General features: G+C 42.6%; 1 protein-coding gene across 3 annotated transcripts in view; it reads left to right on the top strand.

Annotated features, from left to right (window-relative positions):
- The first annotated feature begins 6,069 nt into the window (after window positions 1–6,069).
- The window catches only part of ARHGAP10 (Rho GTPase activating protein 10), a 311,913-nt gene continuing 294,873 nt past the window's right edge, over window positions 6,070–23,109 (top strand). For 2 of the 3 annotated variants that reach the window (XM_034661542.1, XM_034661541.1), the window contains exon 1: window positions 6,070–6,368. In XM_034661542.1, the coding sequence (XP_034517433.1) occupies window positions 6,215–6,368 (154 nt within the window). In that variant the 5' untranslated portion in view covers window positions 6,070–6,214. The remainder of the gene's footprint in view (window positions 6,369–23,109) is intronic. The other variant, XM_002916964.3, reaches the window with a different exon arrangement.

The following is a 23,109-nucleotide window of genomic DNA, read 5'->3' as shown; positions in this document are numbered from 1 at the left end:
CCCATGCTAAGTGATCTGGAGGAAAAGTGCTAAGCCTGGTGCAGGTGCAGATGCAGATGGATGGGCACTCGCTCCCTTTCCAGGGGTTGTATCTCAGCCCACGGTGCTCCAGCCACATGGCCTTTTTCAGTTTCTTGTACTAGCTCTCTGACCAAGGTTTTGTTGGGCGTGTTTCTCCCCTCTCTAGATAATATCCACTTACTTGTACCCATGAACTCCTCATCCTTAAGATATCAGCTTGCTTGTTAATTCCTCACTAACATCTCAGTAAAGGTCAAATTCCTGCTTTATATAGCATCATGTACAGCTCTTTCCTAGCACTTATCAGTGATTTCATTTAATTTTATATTTGTAATTATTTGATATGTTCTTTCTTTCTGACCGGAGACTATTAATCCATGAGGGAATGAATTGTTCCCTTCACAAAAGTGCTTGTTTTGTTTATTGTTGTATTTCTAGTTCTAGGGTCCTCACTGGCATATAGTGGGTACTCTGTCAACATTAGAGGCATGAGTAATAGTTTCTCCACAGCACACACATGTACCCACTACACTCCTATGAGATACAGAGTATATTGGTCAGGGTTCTCCAGAGAAACAGAACCAACCAATGGGCTATATAAAAACATATGTTTTTATTATGGTTATAAATATTTATATTATTTTTATTGTGGTAAATTACACATAACATAAAATCTACCATTTTAGCCATTGTAAGTGTACAGGTTAGTGGGGTTAAGTATATTCACATTGTTGTACAACTTTCACCATTATATTTTATAGATTCCTAGTTCACAAACTTATTATATGGCATCTTCATATCTTGGTGGGTTAAGCCACCTTTAGCTTAAAGGATGTATATATACAATACCAAGAAGTCCCACGATCTTCCATTCGCAAGCTGAAGAACCAGGACAGCCAGTGGTCTGAAGCCAGTGGTCCCAGCCCATGTCTGAAGGCAGGAGAACAAGGAGCACCAATGTCTGAGGGTAGGAGAAGATGGACATCCCAACTCAAAAAGAGAGCGGGAATTTGCCCTTCCTCTGCCTTTTCGTTTTATTTCTGCCCTCAGTGGACTGCATGATGCCTACCTGCACTGGTCACCCCCAGCTCAAAGAGTAACCCCTGGGTGGCCTAAGCTACTTGGCATTACCCCCACCCCTGCCTCAGTGATCACTTGAGGGAGAAGCCTCCAGGTTTAACTGAGATAGGGCATGGCAGTCTTGTAAACTGTTCTGCTGCCCTGATTAAAGTGATAGGAGAGCATCTTTCTAGTGCAGGAAGTGACATTGTTTATAGGTAAATCTGGAAAGGATGAAGCCATTCGATTCTCAGAAAGGAAGCTCCAAGAGGCTAAAGTCAATATTCGGCTGGTGCAAAGCTGAGCAAATCACAGAAAAGTGAAGCTGGAGTGGCGATAAATCTACAGAAGCCTGTCTTACCTCTCCAGGGAGGATTTTAGTGATATGGTCCAATAATTTCTTGTTTACATTATTCTGGCATTTCCCCCCTTAATTCTTGTGACAGAAGCAGCCTGATACAATTTGGAAGACACTCAAAGATTTATCTTGCATTTCCTCTCTTTATATCATTTATGTTTTGCAATAGCTATAATTTATAGGCCTCACTCGTAAAGGTGTCAGCTGGCAGCAGAGATTGCTAGGTTCCTGCTCAAAATCTATTGTCCTTTTTCTCTTTGTAAAAAATTTCAGGTTTCATTTAGGTGGCTGTGTACTTGGATAAAAGACCACATTTTCCATTTTCCCTTGCAGTGAAGTGTGGCCATGTGACTAAGTTCTGGCTAATGAAATAAATACCAAAAATGTCTAAGACCTGAAGGAAGGCTGAACAAAATGCTGGCTCAGCTGTGGGAGGGGGGTCGCTTTTATCCTTTCCCCCCCTCCTTCACAGAGAGAGCTCTAGGAGTCACCTTGTATTATGAGGTGAAACTGAGGATGGAACCCAATGCTTCCCTGGGGACTGTGGAATATTAGACTATTTACTTCTGGACTTCTTTTACATGAGAGAGAAATAAATTCCTTATGGTTTAAACTATTATTATTTTGGATTTTTTGTTACAATGTGTCTGAACCTAATTCTAAATTGACTCAGCCTGAAACATATCCAAAGATGGAGTAGAATCCATATTTGACTTTATATGTGGCAATATTGTTACTCATCAGAGAAAGACAAAATTGTATATAGCAGAACCTACATAAAGGGGAGGTTTCATCTGTACTAACCTCTATTTTATCTAGACTGGAACCTGACCAATATGCGTTGTTTCAAATCCTTAACTAATCCAAGCATTCAGCAAAGCATAAGAATGCTTACCTGACATACGTACTTGAATATCTCCCAGGCATCTAAAACTTAATGAGTCTGAAACTGAAACTGATCTTTCCCATCCCAGTCATCATTAATTACCACCACCACATGGGCTTCTTATCCCCTGTTTTCCTTTCAGTGAATGTTCAGTAAAGTTCATATCCTCCCACCTTACTTATCATGACAAGAGCCTGGGGGCCATCTTTGACACCCTCCTCATTTCTAATATCCAGGCCATTGTCAACTCCCAGAATCTCCCTCTACAATATATTCTGATCTATTTCTGTCTCCATTGTTACTTAAAGGGTAAAGCCATGTCATTTCTTGGCCAGACCACTCGAAAAGCTGTCCCTCTGGACTCCCATTCTCCACACAGCAGCTAGAGAGAAAACACAAACCAGATCGCATCACCATCATGCAGAAACCTCTTCAAAGGCTCCCAATAGCATTACAATACAAAACAAAATCCTAAGTATGGCCTATGAGGCTCCGTGCAATCTGGCCTCTGGCCCCTCTTCACTACCCTGTGTTGTCTTGAGACAGCTCCTCTCACTGACTATGCTTCAGCCACCTGACCTCTTTTGTCTCTTGAATATATCAGACTTTCCCATTCCAGACGCTTGCGCAGGCTGGTTCCCTGCCTGGACTACTTTGCTCTCAAAGCCCTCTATTTAATGGTTAATTCCTACTGACTCTTCTGGTCACTGATTAAATGACACTTCTCATTAAATCTTCCTGACCCCACTCTCGATTTTTATCAGGCCCTCAATTATAATCTCTCACAGACTCTTTACTCTAACTGTATGGCACTTTCATTTTAAATTAGATATATATTAATGTGTTATGTGTTTTTTTTTGGGGGGGTATTTACTGTGTCATTTTCCCTCCAGAGAATGAAAGCACAGTGAGGACAGACACTGTCTGTTTTGTATACTGCTGTATCACCAGCACCTAGCATGGTGCATAATACATATAGAAATTAACAAATATTTGTGGGAAGAATGAATGAATTCATGAACAAAGATGAGACCTAGGAGCCCAGTAGTATCTGCTTTTGTGATCACTTTCCTTGCATTCTGTCTTACGTGATTTTAGGATAATAGATTCCCCTGCCCCCCCCATTTTTCCCCGTATTGATGGAATGTAATCGTCATCTCCTCTTTCTTCTCCCTCTTTTCAGCCTACCCTCCCAACCTCCTCCTTTTCCTGATCATCAGTATTATAACTTTAGCAGGTACGTTACAAAAACAATTTTATTAAATCTTCTCAACCAACTTGCAGTTGCAAAGTCATCATCTCTGTGCCATGGATGGCAAGCCTGAGATTTAGAGAAAATTTACCTTTGCCAAGCTGGTAACAACTACTGAGCAGTGAAGGTAACTAGGAGCTCCTAAATTTCTATCTTCCCATTGTACCATAAGGTTTCCCTTCACTTGGCCATACTTTTCATTCATTCCACAATTACTGATTATCTCTTCTAGGCACCGTACAAAATGTAATTGAATAAAACTAAACTACTTAGACCCTTCCACACTTGGTGATCACAGTAGACCTATTCAATATTGAATTAAGATTCACATTCACCTGTTCTTTAACACTCTTTTGGGGTGTGTGTGTGTGTGTAAAGACAGAAGTAACAATGTTTTTGTGATGCTGTAAAATGGTTTTAAACAACTTATTTTGCTCCAAATATCTAAATATCTAAAAAAGAACTGGCCACACTGAATGAACCAGAGTTTTCGTGGCTGGGAGTAGAAAGTAGTAAGGAAAGAGAGGCACTTCTGGAGGAGACCCCCCCCCCCATGCTTTCTTAACTTAGTGATTGAGGTATTTCACATACCAAAAAAATTCATCCATTTAAAGTGTACCATTTAATGATTTTCCGTATAGTTAGAGTTGTGCAATCATTACCAAAATCTAAGTTTAAATTACTGTCATCATCCCCAAAAGAAACCCTTACTCTGCACCCATGTCACCATCCAGCCTCTGGCAACAGCTAATCTACTTTCTGTCTCTATAGATTTCCTTGTTCTGGACATTTCAAATGAATTGAATAATATATGTGATCTTTTGTGCCTGGCTTCTTTCACTTAGCATGTTTTCAAAGTTCATTGTGTTGTAGCATGCATCAGCACTAAATTTTTTTCTATTATTAATATTCCATTAGATTAATATTCTGCTCTATGGATACACACATTTTCTTTATCCCTCCATTCATCAGTTGTTGGACATTAGGGTTGATTCCACTTTTTGGCTCTTATGAACAATGCTACTGTGAACGAGTATTTGTGCAGACATAGGATTTCATTTCTCTTGGGTATATACCCAGGGAGTGGAGTTGCTGGCTCACGTGTTAATTTTGTGTTTAACACATTGAGGAGTGTCAGCAGCCCCTCTTTATGAGGGTAAGTTTAGAATTTTGTCCAGAGGATTGAGTCAGTTTGTCTGTTTTGCCAGGTCCTCACTGTTTACATCCCTTCTGTTCTTGTATCTTTCCCCCTTTATTTGCCTATTCTATGTAGAATCCAGCCCCCTGCTGATTTTAGTAGGAGCTAAAGCTTTCAATGCCTAAAAGTTATTTGCAAAACATTTTGAACTCTCTAGAGGATGGACATTAAAGCAAAAACGTTCATCTGTTTTTTCTGTGGGTCTGCCGCACGCGGTGCTATTTTGTAACAAAAGAGCTCATTGAGTAGGAGGCTTATTTAACTTGCTCTTGAGGGTTACACTCCAACAACATGCTGTCCAAACAGATTCTTAATTACCCAGAGCTGAGTCTGAACTCAGTTTTAAAAAATCAGTTTGAAGTTTCTTGGAGGATATGAACATCTTTAATAAACCTGTACATGTGAACATACGTTGAGAGCTTGCAAAAGATGGTGTGTGCTTGGCACGTAATTGCTTAATAAATTGTTAGTTGCCATTATAAAAAGTTACTGTAATGAACAACCGATTTCTTTTAGGTATAAATCTCAATTACTTAAAAGTCTTAACTTTTTTGGAAACACATTTGAGTTCTGTTTCAGAATACACAGAATATTTTTCCATGTGTGCTGACATAAATTCCCATTTGATCGTCACCCCCACCTCGTGAAACCTGGGATTTGTTTTCCAGTGGTTATTTTTAGAACAATAAAGATCATCTCCACCTACCCAAGCAGATTTAATCTGAATACAACAGAGACAGTGGTTTATCCACCCTCTCCCTCTCTCCAAATTGTTTAGTGTGGATACACCGAAGAGTGTAATAGGAGCTGTCGTCCCCCAAGCTCTCCCTGCTCGTGTAAAGCTTTCAATTAAAGTGGAGATTGAACACGCATTTTACTTGCGATGAGGAACGGGAATAAGGAAAAGCGAGCCCGGCGTGCGAGAACTTTCGCAGCTCGGGATCGCTCCCAGGATAAAGATCAATGAGTGAAGACATCTGAGCGCTGTCTCCCAGTTGAGGGGATTAGAGGCTGCTATTAAGACGCCCCTTCCCCGTCTTGGTCGAGTTCCTGGCCTCGCGGAGCCGACTTTGAGTCACCCCAAGAAGGCGAGCCCAAGAAAGGGGGAGGGACACGCGCCCGGGGGGTGGAGGAGAGCCGCGGCACGAAATTCTAGACCGAGTAAGGCTCGGAAGGAAGAGGAGGGGCAACTGCGCGTGGGGAAGAGGAGGGAGAGGCTACTGGGGAAAGGAAGAGAAGGGAAGGGAGGGAGGAGAGGGCAGACGGAGGATCAAGAAGGGGGCGAGCNCCCTCAGCTCCGAGGGACACGTTGGTGCTGCGCTCGCCCGGGGCTGCGAGCCTCTCCGGGACTTCCTGCCCGCGCGCCCCCCACCTGGCCGCGGCCCCGAAGCCCGGCTCCGGCTGTAGTGCGCGGCGAACGGGCGGCGGACCAAGGCAGTCATGGGGCTACAGCCCCTGGAGTTCAGCGACTGCTACCTGGACAGCCCGTGGTTCAGGGAGAGGATCCGCGCCCACGAAGCGGAGCTGGAGAGGACCAACAAGTTCATAAAAGAGCTCATCAAGGACGGGAAGAACCTCATCGCAGCGACCAAAAGTAAGCGGGGACCTGCGCGCAGGCAGGCTGCAGCGCCGCGAGGCCGGGAGGAGCCTCTGCGGGAGCGAGACAGGCAGTCGCGTGCCCCGGGTCAGTCTCCTGCGGAACAGGAGATTGGAGACCGGGAGGCCCCGGGCTCACTCCTGCCCGGCTCTCCAGGCAGCGGGTGGCGAGTCCCCCTTCCCTCCGCTAGCCCTCCAGCAGCCGCCAGAGCCCGGAGCCGTGCGTGGGAGCGCGCAGCCGGGAGCCCCTCGGCGCCTGCGTTCCCTGCCCCGCCCGCCCGAGGTCAGGTGGGATTGCACCCTAAGCTCAGTTTCACTAGTTTGGCCTCTTGACCTTTCCAGAGGACTTTCCTGGGGATTCCTTGAAAACCTGCAGTGTGCTGACTTTTCAAAAGTCCCTTAAACTACACCCTTAACGTGTCGTTATCTGATCTTTTCGGATAGTCTCGTCCCGGGTCCTTCACTGTGCTAAACCAGAAAGTCCACCTGGCGTTGTGCTGCTTTCCGCACATTCTTTCCCTCCTGCGCTGGGAGGGTTCAAAGATTGGGGCTTGTAAGGGTGAGCAGGCAGCCTACCCTTTGGCCAGAGCCCGCGTTGCCTGCAACTAGGGAATTCCACCCACGGCAGGCTTGATGCCTTCCTCCCTGGTTCTTTTCTGCTTTTTGAAAAACTAGGAAGTGGCCACCGGAGAAATAGATCTCTGTATCTGTATCTGAGAAGTGTCTTTCTAGGAGGGAGAAGGGCTAAAATTCTGGCTGAAACACCGAGTTGGTGATGCTGCTGGGGGTATGGGGCGGCATCAGCTCCAGTGAGGAGCTGGGTGGCCTGACCACACCTGTAGCCCACAGCCCTTCTGAGGATGCCTGTGAGTGTCCTCTTTTCTTCTAAAGAGGACATCAGACAAGGGACAGGGCAGTATCCAGCCTCACAAGTCTGTGTTGTTAGGGTCTTTATCGCTTCTCTGGTTTCTCAGTTCAGTAATTCTCAGCTTTGGGAGTTAGTCCCTTGTACACTTGTTTGTAGACATCCCCTCTGGGAAAAAATACCCCATATCACTCTCCCTCACTACACCATTTTGCATTAAAGAAGATTAAAACATACTGAACAAACTCTCAAGAACCCAGCACAGTGCCTGGAACAGTAAATATTCATTTAATGAATGAGTTGAAATAAATTTTAATGGGAAGAATTTAGTGAGCTATCCCTGTAATTTTGGAAGCAAGTCACTCCTCTGGATGATGTCCAAGGTTCCTTCTGGTTCTGTGACCTTGTTGGTGTTGCAAAATGAGGACAGGGAATCACTTTGGGACGTGTGACTTGTGGGCTTATATGGTTGATGGGTGTCCAGTGCCTTGGCATTAGGTATGTATGTTGGGTGGGAAGTAGGGGTTTTATAAATATGTAGGCAGGAGTGAGAATGGCAGTGTGTGCGTGCGCACGCACGTATGTATGCATGAGAACGTGAGGGAGAGGACTTCTTCCTCCTGTAGCTTGGTGTTAACCAGTGTCAGTGGCGGGGGGAGTATACCTTCTCTCTTACTGGCTGTAGCAGCTCCCTCTGGAGCTAGGATGATGAGGAGGGAGGCTTTGGCATGGGGAGAGGCAGATGGCAAAGCCAGTTTGGCCACTGGTAGAAAGCTATTTATGTGACTGCATGTTAGCTCTTCTGCCAACAGGACACATGCCTGGTGTTCCAGCAGCAGCTGGTGCATCTGGGGGCCAGCTGTCACCTTCCTCCCCAGAATGTAGACTTTCTTGAATTTGTCAACTGGCATCTTACTCCTTTTGATTCTTGTCCTTTACCGTAAGAAACATAATTTATAATTGTAATTAAGAGAGCAACCCAGAAGTATCTTTTTTCTCATTATGGTTGATTAACTTAAAGTCTTTCCCAGAAGGCAGCAAAAACACAGCTTTGGCTCACATGCTTTTAGGCCAAGTTAGGAAAACCCTGAGTTTGCCCAGCTTGCTCCTCAAAGTTTAGTTCTAGTTTAGTCCTATCAAAGACTACAAGCACCTGACTTAAGTCAGGACACCTGTGTTTAATTCACCTTTCCTGTTGGTTAGGGCCCGGCCACACAACAGCTGAACAGGTCACTTAATTATTTTGTGTGCAGTTTCTTTTTTCCTACTTCTTAGAGGCACTGGTAAGGTCCTGCAGTGTTTGGCAATTGGAGTGTAGGTCAGTCGTTCGCCTAACCAGTTGAGCCTTTCTGTATAACATCTGCGAGTCTAGAAGTCGAGGAAGGACGTAAGGTGGGGGAAGGAGCTGCAGAAAGAATAGCAATCAACTAGGTCAGACTGATTATATTTTCAGATGTCTTATACTCCGTTGTGCATAAATGGCATTTGGTGCATTTTCAGAATTGTGAGTTTAAGGGATTTTTGTTTTTAATTGCCCTGTAAGATGCCTCTTGCATGCACTAAATACTTGTTGGCTTTATGTAGTTTTGATGTCTTGATGCTTTGAATATTCCATAAATATTTAAAGAAATTGGAGGTGGCTCTGTGGGACTTGAAGGCTTACTGCTGAGTTCAATGATGCAGCAATCAGCAAATATTTAGCATCTATGATTCATTAAATATTGGGATTGAGATACAAAGAGTTAATAAGGCAGAAGCCCTTGTCCTTGAATTTATCGTCCTGTCATTGAATTCAGTCCAATCTAGGGAATGTGTTTGGACTCCTGTAGCATTGTACCAAATTCTTGAAGAAACAAAGGATAGACAGACATACACATATTAAAAGGTTAAGGGGCACCTGGGTGGCTTAGTCGGTTAAGTGATTGACTCTTGGTTTTGCCTCAGTCATGGTCTCAGGGTCCTGGGATTGAGCCCCGAGTTGGGCTCCGCTCTCAGCACAGAGTCTGCTGGAGATTATCTCCCTCTCCTCCCTGCCCCTGCGTGTGCGTGCTCTTTCTCTCTCTCTCTCTCAAATCAATTTTTTTTGAGGTTTTATGTATTTATTTGATGGAGAGAGAGAGCACAAATAAGGGGAGCAGCAGAGGGAGAGGGAGAAGCGCACTTCCTGCTGGGCAGGGAACCCGACTTGGGGCTTGATCCCAGAACCCTGAGATCATGACCTGAGCCACCCAGGTGCCCCATAAAAAAATGTTTAAAAAATAAATAAAAGTCTAAAAATTTAGTGACGAGCAAGTATTCTAACTTTGCCAGAAACAAGAGTTTGTTGCAGGTTAGAATGAAGACATGTGACTGGCAGTTTGGGAACTTATTTTAAGTAAGGAATAGAACCTTGTAGAACTTGTGAGTTTGAAAACAGCTGAAAAGAAACCTGAACACCACAGTGTTTGAGGGCCATGAGGAGACCAGTTAGGAATGGGATGAAGGGAGAGGTCAGTTTCAGATTATGGAGGGTCATAAAAGCAAGGTTAGGAATGTGGACTTTATCCACATAAAGGAGAATCACTGAGGTTTGTCAGCAGAAGGCTGACATAATGGGAAAGAGTTGATTTCGGGACAGGATTTGACATCTGTGTGTAGGGTGGATTTGGACCTAGCAGTGGGGGTAGGTGGGAGCTCGAGAGAGAAGTCTGGGATCATTGACTTACGTTGTACATTTGGATATCATTCACTCAATTCAATGGAGTCTTTGTTTAAATGGATTTTTTTAGTCCTTTTTCTTTTCACGCCTTTCCTAGAATAACCAGTGTCCTCTTTTAATACAGAATTTCCTTTTGTGAGCCTTTCATGTGCTGTCTGTATAGTTTCAGATGCTTATGATTCATAGAAATGTTTAGCATATTTGCCAGGAACAGAAATAAGCCATATATACTTTTCTCACAAATTTTACATTAGGCAATCTTGAGAGAATTTGTTCTGTTTTAGATGAAAAAAAAATTTTTTTTAAAACAAATCGTCCTTACAGTTATTAAGCACTTATATAGTTATATAAAATGCTCTTTAGTAAGCTTAGATTGTAGAGCTCTCTTGGTGTGTATTAAGCTGGAGAGCCCCTCATAAGCGAGCCTGCTCTTAGCACAGACATGGAGAAGGGTGTTAGTGGCAGCCAGGACTAGAATTGGAGTCTTCTGAGTCTTGGTTTTAGGACTTTTTTTTTTTTTTTTTTTGGCCTTGCTATTTTAATATTTGCTATGCTTCTTCCTTTAATATTTCCTTGATTTTTGTTTGCTTTCTTCAGGACAACATAAAAGTTCCTTTTTGCTTTCTTTTTGATAATGTTTCAGAGAAATGGTTCGTGCGATAATCCCTTTTGGGAGAAATTTCGCAAGTTGCTATTACATTGAAACGTACAGAAGTTTGGAAGACTTAAAAGAATTTCACATTGTAGACTTGAGCCTCAGTTTCCTAATTTGTAAAATGTAACTATTGCAGAAAGTCCAGTCTGAGGATTGAATAAAATAGTGTGAAAGTATTTTGCAATCATACATGTAAAGTGGTTGTGTAGGCTCTATTGTTTGCCCAGCCAGCATTATTTTTCTCTGGCTATCCAAATTTTGTTCAGGTGTCTATACCGTTTCTTAGGAGACACAGGGAAAGGTGATTAGGGGTAATTCAGTTTTTCAAGCCCAGCTGATCTTTAGAATTACCTGGCTGATTATAAAACCATGCGGTCAGGGTTAAGAGTCCCAGAACTCTAACCCAGTTATGGTGAACTTATTTTCTGGGCTGGTAACTGGTTTAGGAATGAGGATATATCTCAGTTTTTGCTAGTGAGACAGGATAGGAAGGCTGCTGGAGACTTTGGAAAAGATTTCCTTTTGTGTGAGGAGGCACATAAAAAGGATCCTTGGGGCGCCTGGGTGGCTTAGTCAGTTGAGCGTCCAACTCTTGGTTTCAGCTCAGGTCATGATCTCAGGGTCGTGGGATCAAGCACCCTATTGGGCTCCGTGCTTAGCTCGGAGTCAGCTTGAGATTCTCTCTCCCTCTCCCACTCGTGCTTGCTCTCTCTCTCAAGCAAATATATCTTAAAAAAAAGAAAAAAAAAGGTTCTTTACTTTTCTGTGATATCTGATTGTGTTGCCTGGAGCTGCTACTACCATCTTGGGACCATTGAGTGGAGCCAAGGTAAGGCCTGTAGAGCACAGAGGTAACAGTATCTGGGTTTTTGACATCATTGTGGGAGCCACAGATTGTTCTATGTCAAAAACCCTGGATATATTGTTAAATGACCTAAGCCAGTTTGAATTGTGTTTTTTTCTACTTCATACCCCAATTTTGATGGAGTAGTATCTTTGTAAATTTCACGCTAATGCTGCTATCGAGTGGAATTTAGGGAGGTATAGAAATAAAATGTTACTTAAAAAGTTGATAAATTACAAATATAATGTTTCCCTGAATGGAAAAGAACACTCACATGTATTTTTTGTCCCAAAGAAATCACCATGGACCACCAACAATTCAGGGCATTGCCTGGGATAAGCCTTCAACTCTCACTTGGGTTTTTAGTACAGTGGGCAAGTCTCCAGTATGAATGTAGACATGTAGAAAAACTATCAGACTGGAGCTAGGATGTGGACCCAGACAGGCTTTGAAGCTTCAAATGCTTTACTCACCATAGGTGGTCCTTGACTCCATATAGGATAGTTTCTTTTTTTTTTTTTCTTTTTTAAAATTATTTATTTGATGGCGGGGGAGAGTACAAGCAGGGGGAGCAGCAGAGGGAGAGGGAGAAGTAGACTCCCCACTGAGCAGGCAACGTGATGCGGGGCTTGATTCCAGGACCTGAGATCATGACCTGAGCTGAAGGCAAACGCCTAACTGACTGAGCCACCCAGTTGCCTCTATAGAATAGTTCTCTTTAGAGCCCTCCACTGGCCAGCCGTGTTCATTTAGGATGTTTTATGGGTCAGTCATCCGGTGTTTCCCATGTCCTACTGTCACATTGCCTTTTCCCTGCCCTCCCATCTGTTGGGGTTCCTCTGACCACCTCCTTTCTGCTTAGTTTTTTTTTGTTGGGGACCAGGGAGCATTGTTGACTTTTGGAAGAAGGGAAGACAGGAGGGCATTTTTGTTTTAATTTTGAAGTAGCTGATGCTACAGTACAGTATAGAAAATTAAGAGCATAGGTTGAGGGTACTGGTCTGTGCTAGCTCAACCACTCACTGGCAGTGGGACCCTGGTCAAGTTGCTTAGCTTTTCTGTTGTTGCCTATAAAATGGAGATTATAATGCTATCCACTGTATAGGGTTGCTAGTTGGATTAAATGAGTTAATACATGTAAAGCATTTAGAAGAAGCATTCAAACATGAAATGTTAACACTTATTATCTAAATTGCAGGTACATGTTTTAATATCAAGGTTCTTATCTTGTCTGAAAAATGGCTGCTCTGGCCCAGTGACTAGTATGTAACCTTTTGACACTTATTACCCCTAAGAGTATATTGGTTCATATCCTCATTGGCAGTGACCAAGAAGAGAGACAAATTTGACAAACTCTGGGAAGGCTTCCAAGGTTTGAATGTAGTGCAAGATACTGAAGAATCTTAAAAATAAGTCGATGAATCAAAGCTGAATGGTATCTTGGGAAACTATTCTCCAGAATTTATTTCCAATTCACAGAAATTTGAAGATGAGGTAGAAGGTTCCAGTAAGCCTGCTTATTTAGATCTAGCCAACCGTCTGCAGCTAGGGCTCAAGCAGTCAGCAGTGGGCCTCTGTCTAGAGGACTGGTAAGGAGGGGTTGAAGGTGACAGAGCTGTGTTCAAGGTACTGAGATGATAACATCAATGACTGGAGCCTTCAGATATTTAAAAATTACAGTGATACTTTTAGAGGATACTAACATTAGTGTTTAATCTGCGGGAAACACTAACAACGAATGGACAGTGCTTGTGTCTGCTGTGGGAAATTCACAGTGAGAAAAGGCAGTCAGAGACCTCTCGAAGAAGGCTATACCTAAGACCTGCTAGGTAATCCTATTCTCTATGAAAGAATCCTCAAAGTCCCCTCAACAAATTCCCACAGAAGCTGTTTGGAGTCTGTGACTCCAATAGCTGCTTATCACCTATGGTTTTGTTTATTTTTTGGGTCATAAGCAAGAATTGTGAAGGATATAAAAATGCTGGGTAGTCTGCTAGGTTACCATAAATTGTGCTTTAAGTGACTGCTGACTGTATAGGGCAGTGATTAGGTACAGTGTGAAAGCGTATTCAAATCACACAATTTGTCAGTGGAGAAGCTGGAATGTGAACCCACTTTCTGTCTAACTCTGAGACCCTTAACCACAATCATTAGCCGTCTCCATAACGGGGTGTAACTGTGGTGGTGTGTTAAGGGAGGTTATGATAAATCTTGGTTATCTGGAATGTGTGTTCGTTTCATGATCTAGTTGGGAGACTGTTCTTTTTTAGCTTGGCAGAGGACCACTACTGAAAATGTAAGGCCTCCTAGGATGACTATTGTAAATAAAACTGGCTGCTAGCTTGTATGATAAGTATAGACATTCAGAGGTTGATTGATTTAGAATCAATAAGATTCAGATCTCTACTTAAAACAGTATCATTTCCTTCCCCTTAGTCTCTGTCTCTTAATCTCCACTCGCCCCGTCCTTTCTTTGCTTCTCATTCCTTGTCCCACTCTTTAGTAGAATACATTTTCATTTTGTTCTTATGTTTTGGCATTAGGCTTTTTTGCTTACCAAAATTATGAGATAGTTTAGAAATATAAAAAGATACGCAGAATCTCATAATAACTACAGTGTATATTGTGTCCTTCAACTAACATCTTGTTTCATTAAGATGCAAGTTTTTGTAAACATGTGCAGAAGCATATAGGAATAGCTGTGTTCTTAACTCATTGAAAGCACACTGTGTATAAATCATCTTTCAAGTAATATGTTCTTTCATTAAGATATAAGTGGTTGTAAATGTTAGTGGAGAAGCATATGGAAATAGCCCTGTTCTTAATTCATTAAAACTGTGCTGTGCGTGTGTGTGTGTGTGTGTGTGTGTGTAAAGAATCTCATAATAAACATTTCTGTATTTGCATCTTGGTTTAGAAAAAAGCTTACTGTCTGCCTCTCCCCAGTAGCAACCTGTCCTCCCCAAACAGTATCAAGTATCTCAAATCAGGTGTTTATTATTTTGAGACATTTTAATATATCTGTACAAATTCCTAGATAATAGCTAGCATGTTTCTAGACTTTATATAATGGTTCTCATACTATATGTGCACCTTCTTTTTCCCCCCTCAACTTCATGTGTGTGAGATTTATCCATGTGGCTACATGTAGCTCTATTTCATTTACTTCAACCCCTTTTTCCTCCAAGTGGTGTTTAAAAAGTCTTTGTTAATTGATGTTTTGTAGATGTTACATAAATGCATAAGATGTTCTATGATGTATCATATAATCATGCATTTTTTGATTGCCAAACAACTTACTAGAGAATCTATGCAGCATGAAAGCCTTATTGTAATTAATTTTATAAACTTTAAGACAGTAGCTTTGACAACAATATGTAAATAATGTACCCATGAATTTTGAAGTCTTTTAGTAAAATTTTTTTTTTTTATAAATTATCAGCTTAATGTGGATAATCAGCAAACCAGTTTAAGTTTCAGTCACTGGTCTGAATCACAGACAAAATTTAAAGCCTTTCACTTCCTTGAAATTAGACTTCTGATATTGGTATCTAGAGAAAAAATTGGTAGGTATATTCATCAACACAGTGTGCATTAAAAACTGTGGTAACTGTCAGTCTGGTTAGGTCAGATGAACGTGATTTTTAGGCAGGGATTGGTTGGTGTTTTGCGATAGGCTTCCAAGCAAACAGGAACCACAGCCTGCTTTATTTGATTATCCTAATACAGGAACATAATTTATAGACTTGCCAAGGGGATGCTTTTGTAATCAGGGAGCCTTGACATCCTTCTCTTTTAAACAAACACATGCACGCTGACAAACCCTTGACACTTTACATTCTAAGGGCAGGCACCTGTAAGTCCCAAGCTCCCCAAGTATCCCACCCCTGTTGCTGCTCCTGGACGCCTGCCTCCCCGGTTGAACTAGAATTTCCTCCCTGTGTTTCCTGAGGAAGATGTTAATCCTGTGCCACTTAATATTTCAGTGGTGAGTGTGATTTCTCCTTCCTTGTTGACTCGTTCAGCTATGGGCACCGTCTGCCCTTGGTGGCAAGGTGTGTGTTCCGCTACCGTCTGGGAGCGAGTCATGGTGAGGTGTGTGGCTGGAGGAAATTCATTTGGCCAGAGTAATGCTACTTCAGATCTGAATGCAGGATGTTTGATACTCTCTAAAAAGATGAATGTTTTTATCTCTCACTGTAAAGTTGGCTCCCCTACTTCTTAGCAGTGTAGACTGCTAGATTCGGGCAAATCAGAGTTTGGGCAAATTACTTAAACCCTCAGTGCCTCACTTTCTCTGTCTCTCTCTCTCTCTTTTTAAGATTTTACTTATTGTTAGAGAGAGTGCATGCACACGAGCAGGGGGAGCGGCAGGAGCCCCATGCAGGACTGGGTCCCAGGACCCTGGGATCATGACCTGAGCCAAAGGCAGATGCTTAACCAATTGAGCCACTCAGGCGTTCCATCTCACTTTCTGTTTCGTTATTAGTAAAATGGAGAGAGTAGGAACTCTATCTAATGGGGTGGTATTATTTAATCCTGACGTTCCATAGTCAAGGATCTCAGAACTGTGTCTGGCCCCCGGTAGGTACTATCATCCTCACTGTCATCAGAAGAGCACCATTCTGACTTCCTTTGGTTGAACTTGGACACGGGTTGTGGCTTTACCAGTAGAGATAGTAGAAATAGTCTGTGAATACATGTTCCTTTCTCTTTCAGGCTATTTGTGTTTTGAAGCACAGGGCTGAATATAGGCCTTGCATTTATTAAATAGAAGAGGCCAGCTGTAGTAGTGTGTTGAAGTCCAGCGTATTACTGAAGCTCTTTGCTTGAAAGTTTCTGGGACAGAGCCAAAGAAGCACAAGAGAGTGGAGTGTCATTGACATGTCATGACTTTTGTTGGAGAATCTGGCAGATAGGACTTCTGTCACTGTGACTGATAGCTTTGTTTTTCTTTTGTGAAATGCAGGTCAGAGGCAGCACAGCAAACGTATTGAAGAGCGTGATCTTTGATAAGTTTTACTCTGTGACCCTGGGCAACTTGTTTAACTCCTTCGTGCCTTGATTCCCTCTTCTGTAGAGTGTGGGTAGTTTTATCTCCCTAAATGTTGCCAGAATTAAATTAATTATTTCCAAAGTCCTTAGAAACCTGATTCATAATGACCCCTGAATGTGTTTGCTAAGCATAGAAAAAGAATTAAAAATCTGTTCACAGTCATCACTGTAATAACCTCATTTATGACAGGGGGGATGAAGTATCATCCCAAGTCATTAAACTCCACCTATTGTGGGCAAGTTGCTGGAGGTTTAACAGTGAACAGAGACCCTGTGTATCTGTGCAGAAGTCAGCGTTCTAGTGGGGGAGAGGGAAGATTAATTATTGTCATTCACTTTGTTGAGTAAGATTGGAATGCTATGGCCCTAGTTATAGCAGGACTAACTAGGGAGTCAAAGAAGACTTCAAGACAGTAGTAACTTCTAAGCTGAGGCCACAGGGAAGGCTAGGAGCTTTCCATGCTGAGGGTAGGGAAGAACGGTTCTTTAAACATGGTCAAATGCATGCAAGAGGGCTGGAGGCCAGAGAGATCGTGTGCTGCCCAGATAGAGGACAGCTCTGGAGGCTGGGAGTGGCCCAGAGTTAGCCGCAGGGAGTGTGAACAATCGGGCTGAAGAGTGGGCAGGGTGCAGGGTTGGGAAGGGCCTGGTGAAGACCCGTAAGGACTTCACACTTCATTTGAAGCACAGTAGGAAGGGATGGAAACATTTCCAGCAGTCGATTAGCCTCATCGGAATTGCATTTTAGAAGTTTCTCCAGCCATCAGTGGCTGTGAGAGCGAATTTGAGGAAAGGGGACCTGGAGGCTGGGAGGGCACTCATCTAGACCAGAGACTTTGGTAGCAGAAGAGGCAGATTCTCGAGGAGGAGCCTGGATACAGAGGCTGCAGGCTGTGGTGGGTGACTGGGTGCGGGGGTTGAGGAAGGAGGCACCTAGGGTTATTCCTCAGTTCCTGCCCTGGGCATTTGGGTGCTATCCACAGAGGCTGTCCAGCTAGAGAAACAGGTTTTGTGGGAGAGAGGAGACGTTTTTGGATTAGATATGTTGAGACTGAGGTGCTCTCAGCTATCCAGTGGACACATTTGGTAGTTTGCTTCTTTTATAAGTATGTGTTTCAGGAACAAGAATAAAGCTGGAGGTAAAGATTCTGGAGATACAGCATATGGATAGGAAATGACACCGTGTAACAGCAGCAAACCTGCCCAGAGGAGGAATGTAAAGGGAGAAGGCAGGGAGGCTGGGCAAATCCTGAGGAATAAAACTTTTTTTTAAATTTATTTTTTTTTAAGATTTTATTGATTTGAGAGAGAAAGAGTAAGCTAGAGAAAGAAAGAGCGAGCGAGAAAGAGCACAAGCTGAGGGGGAGGGACAGAGGGAGAGGGAGAGGCAGGTTTTCTGCTGAGCAGGGAGCCTGATGTGGGTCTCGATCCTAGGACCCTGGGATCATGAGCTGAGTGGAAGGCAGGCACTTAACTCACTGAGCCACCCAGGTGCCCTGGGACTACAACTTTTAAAGGGTGGATAGAAGAGCTTGAGAAGGAGATTTGAGAGTAGTAGCCATGGGGTGGGGGGAAGGAGGAGTTGGAAAATCTGGTGAGGGTTGCACAGATCACAGAGAAAGGAGGAGAGAGGAGACCAGGTCATGTTACAAAGAGAACCAGTACCAGCAGTACAGGGACATTGCATTAACACAGTGTCATTGGTCGAACAAGAGGTCTCTTAATCATAGAGAACAAACTGTGATTACCAGAGGGGAGGTGAGTAGGGGGATGGGGGGATGGAGATTAAGAGTACAATTGTCCTGAAGAACACTGAGTAATGTGTGGAAGTGTTGAATCACCATATTTTACACCTGAAACACTGTATATTATACTGGGAAAAAAAAAAAAAAAAGGACAGCGACATTGGTAATAACTGGGAGATTAGTTTATGCCACAGTAGGGATGAGACCCTGACTGCAGAGGGTTGGGGGGGGGAGGGTATAAAGGAAATAAATGAGCCTGTGGTATAGATAGCTCTCCCAAACTATTGGTTAATGGGTGAGATTTGAACATGCTGATGACGATATCCAACAGAGGAGGAGACTGAAGATCTGGGGACTATTCCAGAGTACAAAGTACTTCTGAACATAGAAGATGGGATTCAGAGTCCAGGTGAAGGTAGGACACACCCTTTGTCTCCTTCAAAACTGGAAGGGGTGGAAAAGATGGGTGCAGACTCAGATAAATTTGTTGATTTGTGTCAGGACTTTGAGGAAATTACTACCAGTAGATTTATTTTCTCTGTGAGGTACATGGCGAGATAGTTTCTAGTAGTTAATTGTGTTTTAATTTCTCCCCCACCACGTTCTTTTTCTGGTTAATAAATAATACATGACTTGTAAGACTTTCGTTTCACAGTCTGTTTGAAGTGGGGGGGGCGTGGATAGACTCCAGATGTTAAACTGAGACTAGGTAATGGAAGGTGGGTGGGGAGAAAAGGTAGGAATAAAATGTCTGGATAAACAGTCATCAAGACATTAACAAATGCCTCAATTCCAGACTTTTACTCTGCTGACACTTAAAGTTGAATATTCAAACGGTCTTTAAACTTTTTTTTTTTAAGTATGAAATGAAAACACCTTTTTCTTTTTCACGGAGTGACACTGCTCACTTTTTCTGTTTTATCTCCGTGGAATCATGCTGGTTCTTTTTGGATGCCTACAGAGAAGAAAATGCCTCTGGCAACATCTGGGAAGAGACTCTAGGACTTTAGATTGTTACCTTTCTGTCCAAGAGAGGAGGAGGAATAGAACCTGTAAGAGTTTAAAATGTAGTAATTATCAGCGATCTAAAAAGATCTTTTTGTTGTCTTTTCTAGGTATCTGTTTAGGTTCTAAGAAGTTTAAGAAACGATTTCTAGAGGAAAGAAATGTTTATGATGACTGTAACTCTTCAGATGCAGTGGTGTGCAGACGGCACCCCTCCTTCTTTAGCCCTGGGTGCACTGAGTGTAGACACACTGTGCGCCTGGAGGTGAGGTGCGGAGGCTCTCAGGCTCTTCAAAGGGAGGGACTCTAAGACTTTAGTGTAGAAGTTCACTACTTGTGTCCCTAGAGCTAGAGTTAGTGGTCTCTTTTTGTGGAAAGCATAGGATAGGGTTTAGAATTAATCTGGGCCCCCTTCCTTTCCTTCCTTTCCTTCCTTTCCATTTTATTTGTTAGAGAGCTCGAACATGTTCAGGGGAGGGGCAGAGGAAGAGGGAAAGGGACAAGCAGAGTCCCCGCTGAGTCTCAGAGCCCTGGACCCTGAGACCATGATCTGAGCTGAAGTCAGATGCTTAACTGACTGAGCCACCCAAACGCCCCATGAACCCTTTTTCTTTCTTGACAGCTCAAATTTTTTTTTTTTAAAGATTTTATTTATTTATTCAACAGAGATAGAGACAGCCAGTGAGAGAGGGAACACAAGCAGGGGGAGTGGGAGAGGAACAAGCAGGCTCATAGCGGAAGAGCCTGATGTGGGGCTCGATCCCATAACGCCGGGATCACGCCCTGCGCCGAAGGCAGATGCTTAACCGCTGTGCCACCCAGGCGCCCCGACAGCTCAAATTTTTGACATAAAACATGCTGTGTATCCTCATTCATTTCTTTCAGTTGCAAGTGAGAGAAATCCAAATAAAACTAGTAGAAACAAAAAAGAGATTTCTGGGCTCACATGAATGAAGTCTGAGGAGTGGGGCTTGCTTTAGGTACACCTGACTCCAGGGGTTCCAACAATGTCATCCGGTCACTCTTTGTATCTTGGGCATTTCCCTCAGTTGGCTTGACCCTCAGATGGGCACTCTTGCATGGTGGTGATAGCTTAAGGCTTGCATCTTATTGCTCTGGGAATTCCAGAGAACAGTGACTTCCTTTCCTTAGAGGACTTGTTCTCGAATGAATTTGACCCCCCTGAAGATGTGTTTGGTTGTCCTCATTGGGAGGTTCTACTGGCATCTAGTGGCTAGAGGCCAATGATGCTGTGCGGCTGAATGTCCTGCAGTGCGCAGGACAGCCCTCCTACAACAAAGAATGGTCCAGCTTAAAGTTAATTGCGCTGAGGCTGAGAAGCTGCCTTAGAGGTAGGGAGACCATATCATCTCTATCAAGATACTTTTGAGAGTAAAATTATGCCAGAACAACAGGGATAAACTGGGATTGTCTGGGGAAAACCTGGGCATGTGGTTGCCTTCCCTAAAGGCCTTGTCAGCCCTGGGTCACTTGCCCAGCCTGGACTGGCCGCTGAGCATGGCAGATGGTATCCTTGGGCCAGCTGAATCATGTGCCTGCCACCGGGGCAAAGAAGCAGGCGACAAGTAATTGCTTTACCAGAATGCCAGGGTTCATAGCAAAGGGATTTGTAGAATGTAGGAAAAGAAGCAGACGGCGAATCTGTAAGAGAACTTACATTTTTGAAAGTGACTTTTAGACCTGTTTTGATCTGGGCCTAGGGGCTTCATGGAGCAAATGAGGACTGTGAGAATATAGTAAGTCAGAATAAGTTTGCCCTTGGGGCACCTGGGTGGCTCAGGTGGTTAGGTGTCTGACTCTTTTTTGTGCTCACGTCATGATTGCAGGGTCCTGGGATCCTGCTCAGCGGGAAGCCTGCTTCTCCCTCTCCTGCCTGCTGCTACCCCTGCTTATACAAGTTCTTTCTCTCTCTCTGACAAATAAGTAAATACAATCTTAAAAAAAAATATAATAAAAAAATAAGTTTTCCCTCTATTTTTCCCATTGCTTGGTTGATTCCTTTTAACCAAAATTGAGAAGGGCAGGAGAGATGAGAGATAGAAATGAAGTGCAACTTGCCTGGGTACAAGGTTAGGGTTGTTGATACAGTGAGGTAGTTAGTGTCAGTGCCTTCCTGTATTTAACCTCTCAAGTACCGGGTGACTATGACACTTTTTTTGATCACTGTGGAAAAAGCTTAGAGCAACATAGCTAATATTTATAATATTTTAGTTTGTGATAGTCCAAGAAAATACTTTAAAAATTAAATAGTGATTTGCTGGCTTAATTTAAATTTCTCACACTGATACAGTGCTTCTGTTTAGTTTTGGAGAAATAAAGTATTGCTAGGAAAACTGATTAGTATATAACTCATCTCACACAATGGATTGAGCAATTTTGCATTCTTTTTTCCTTTTAAGGAAAGAAAACTTTTCTTGAACAGAAATTAGAGCAGGTGTTTTTTTCTTTCTGTTTGTGTATATTCCAGCCTTAATTTTAAGTTTAAAATTAATTGAGATAATCCTGTAAGCATCTGGAAAAGTTGTCCAGATAAGTTTACTTTCTTCTGAATTGTATGATAGTCTCTAGAAATATTTCCCTTGTCTCCATTTTATTGTGTATGCTGGATCGTGTTGAAAGCAGGTAAGTGACCTATTTGGACTATTTTCTTTTCATTGCTCGTCTAGGGGAATTGGGATGATTGAATTAAACTTATGATTTGAACTCTGAAATCTTTGAGAATTGACTGCTGTGTCTTAACTGATACTGTCTAAAAGGCTTATATGGCTCCAGTCCTACATCCAGAAACCGGAAGTATCACTTCACCACAGTTAACAGTTTTTTGTTTGCTTTAAGATGGTTCTCTGCCTTTTGGCAGGATCTACCCAAGTGTCTGCAGTACTGATTTATCTTGACAATCATGCAACAAAAGGGTTTAAAAAAGTGCCTCTTTGTCCAGAGAACAAAGAGGCAGCTTTGTAAAGACCTTTATGTTTTGTGACTTTGAAGGTTTCATTTCAAAAGCTTTAAAGCTGAATGTGTAGTTTTGAGTACATGTACTTCCTCAGTTTAATGTATGTGGCGAGAACAAACTAGAAAGGAACTGGGAGGGAGTGGGTTCCATGGCGGGAGCTCGTGCACCAGTGAGCACGTGGCCTTTGGAAGGTGTTGGAGGGCACTTTAGAGTGATGGGTGCCAGATGGTGATGTGTTTAATGAATGTGTACCAAAACTCGGAGTTTACATGAGGAAGGAAAGTTGGAGTGGAATTAATACATAAGGAGCTCTCTGGGCTTCCATTATGTGTGTGTGTATAATCTAATCATAATTTAGATGTCACTAAACTGTGTTTATTATTTAAGAGGGATCAGTGATGATTCCTCTAAAATGAATAGCCATCTCCCAACCTATTTTTGGTATGTGTTCGTGAATATCTATTTTTGTCTGTTGGATTTGTTTAAATGAAGGTGCACATAAGATATCTTCAATTTAAAACAGCAGTGAGTAGGTTACTGTTGTTTTAAGTTGGTGATATTAAATTTTGTTTTAATTTGCTTCATGATTTGCTTGTCAGTTGAGCTGTTAGAAAACAATATCTGAGATGTACTAAAACATTTGTAAGTTTATTAAGTAATGATAATGATGGTTGTTGTAGTAGCAAATAGTAGGTTTTTATTTATTTTTATTTTTTAGCATTTGCTGTATAAGTATGTAAGCCTTTCACATGATTTAGCATGTACCGCTCACAGTCTTATTTGGTGCTCATTCTTATAGCAAATACCATTTTGCAACTTAGGAACCTGAGTTTAGATAGGTTAAGTTACTTGCCCAAGGGCACTTACCCAGAAAGCTGTGTGACCTCTGCCAGTTACA

The sequence above is a fragment of the Ailuropoda melanoleuca genome, chromosome 5, assembly GCF_002007445.2.
Source record: "Ailuropoda melanoleuca isolate Jingjing chromosome 5, ASM200744v2, whole genome shotgun sequence".
Taxonomy (NCBI): domain Eukaryota; kingdom Metazoa; phylum Chordata; class Mammalia; order Carnivora; family Ursidae; genus Ailuropoda; species Ailuropoda melanoleuca.
This window is presented reverse-complemented; position numbering and strand designations above follow the sequence as displayed.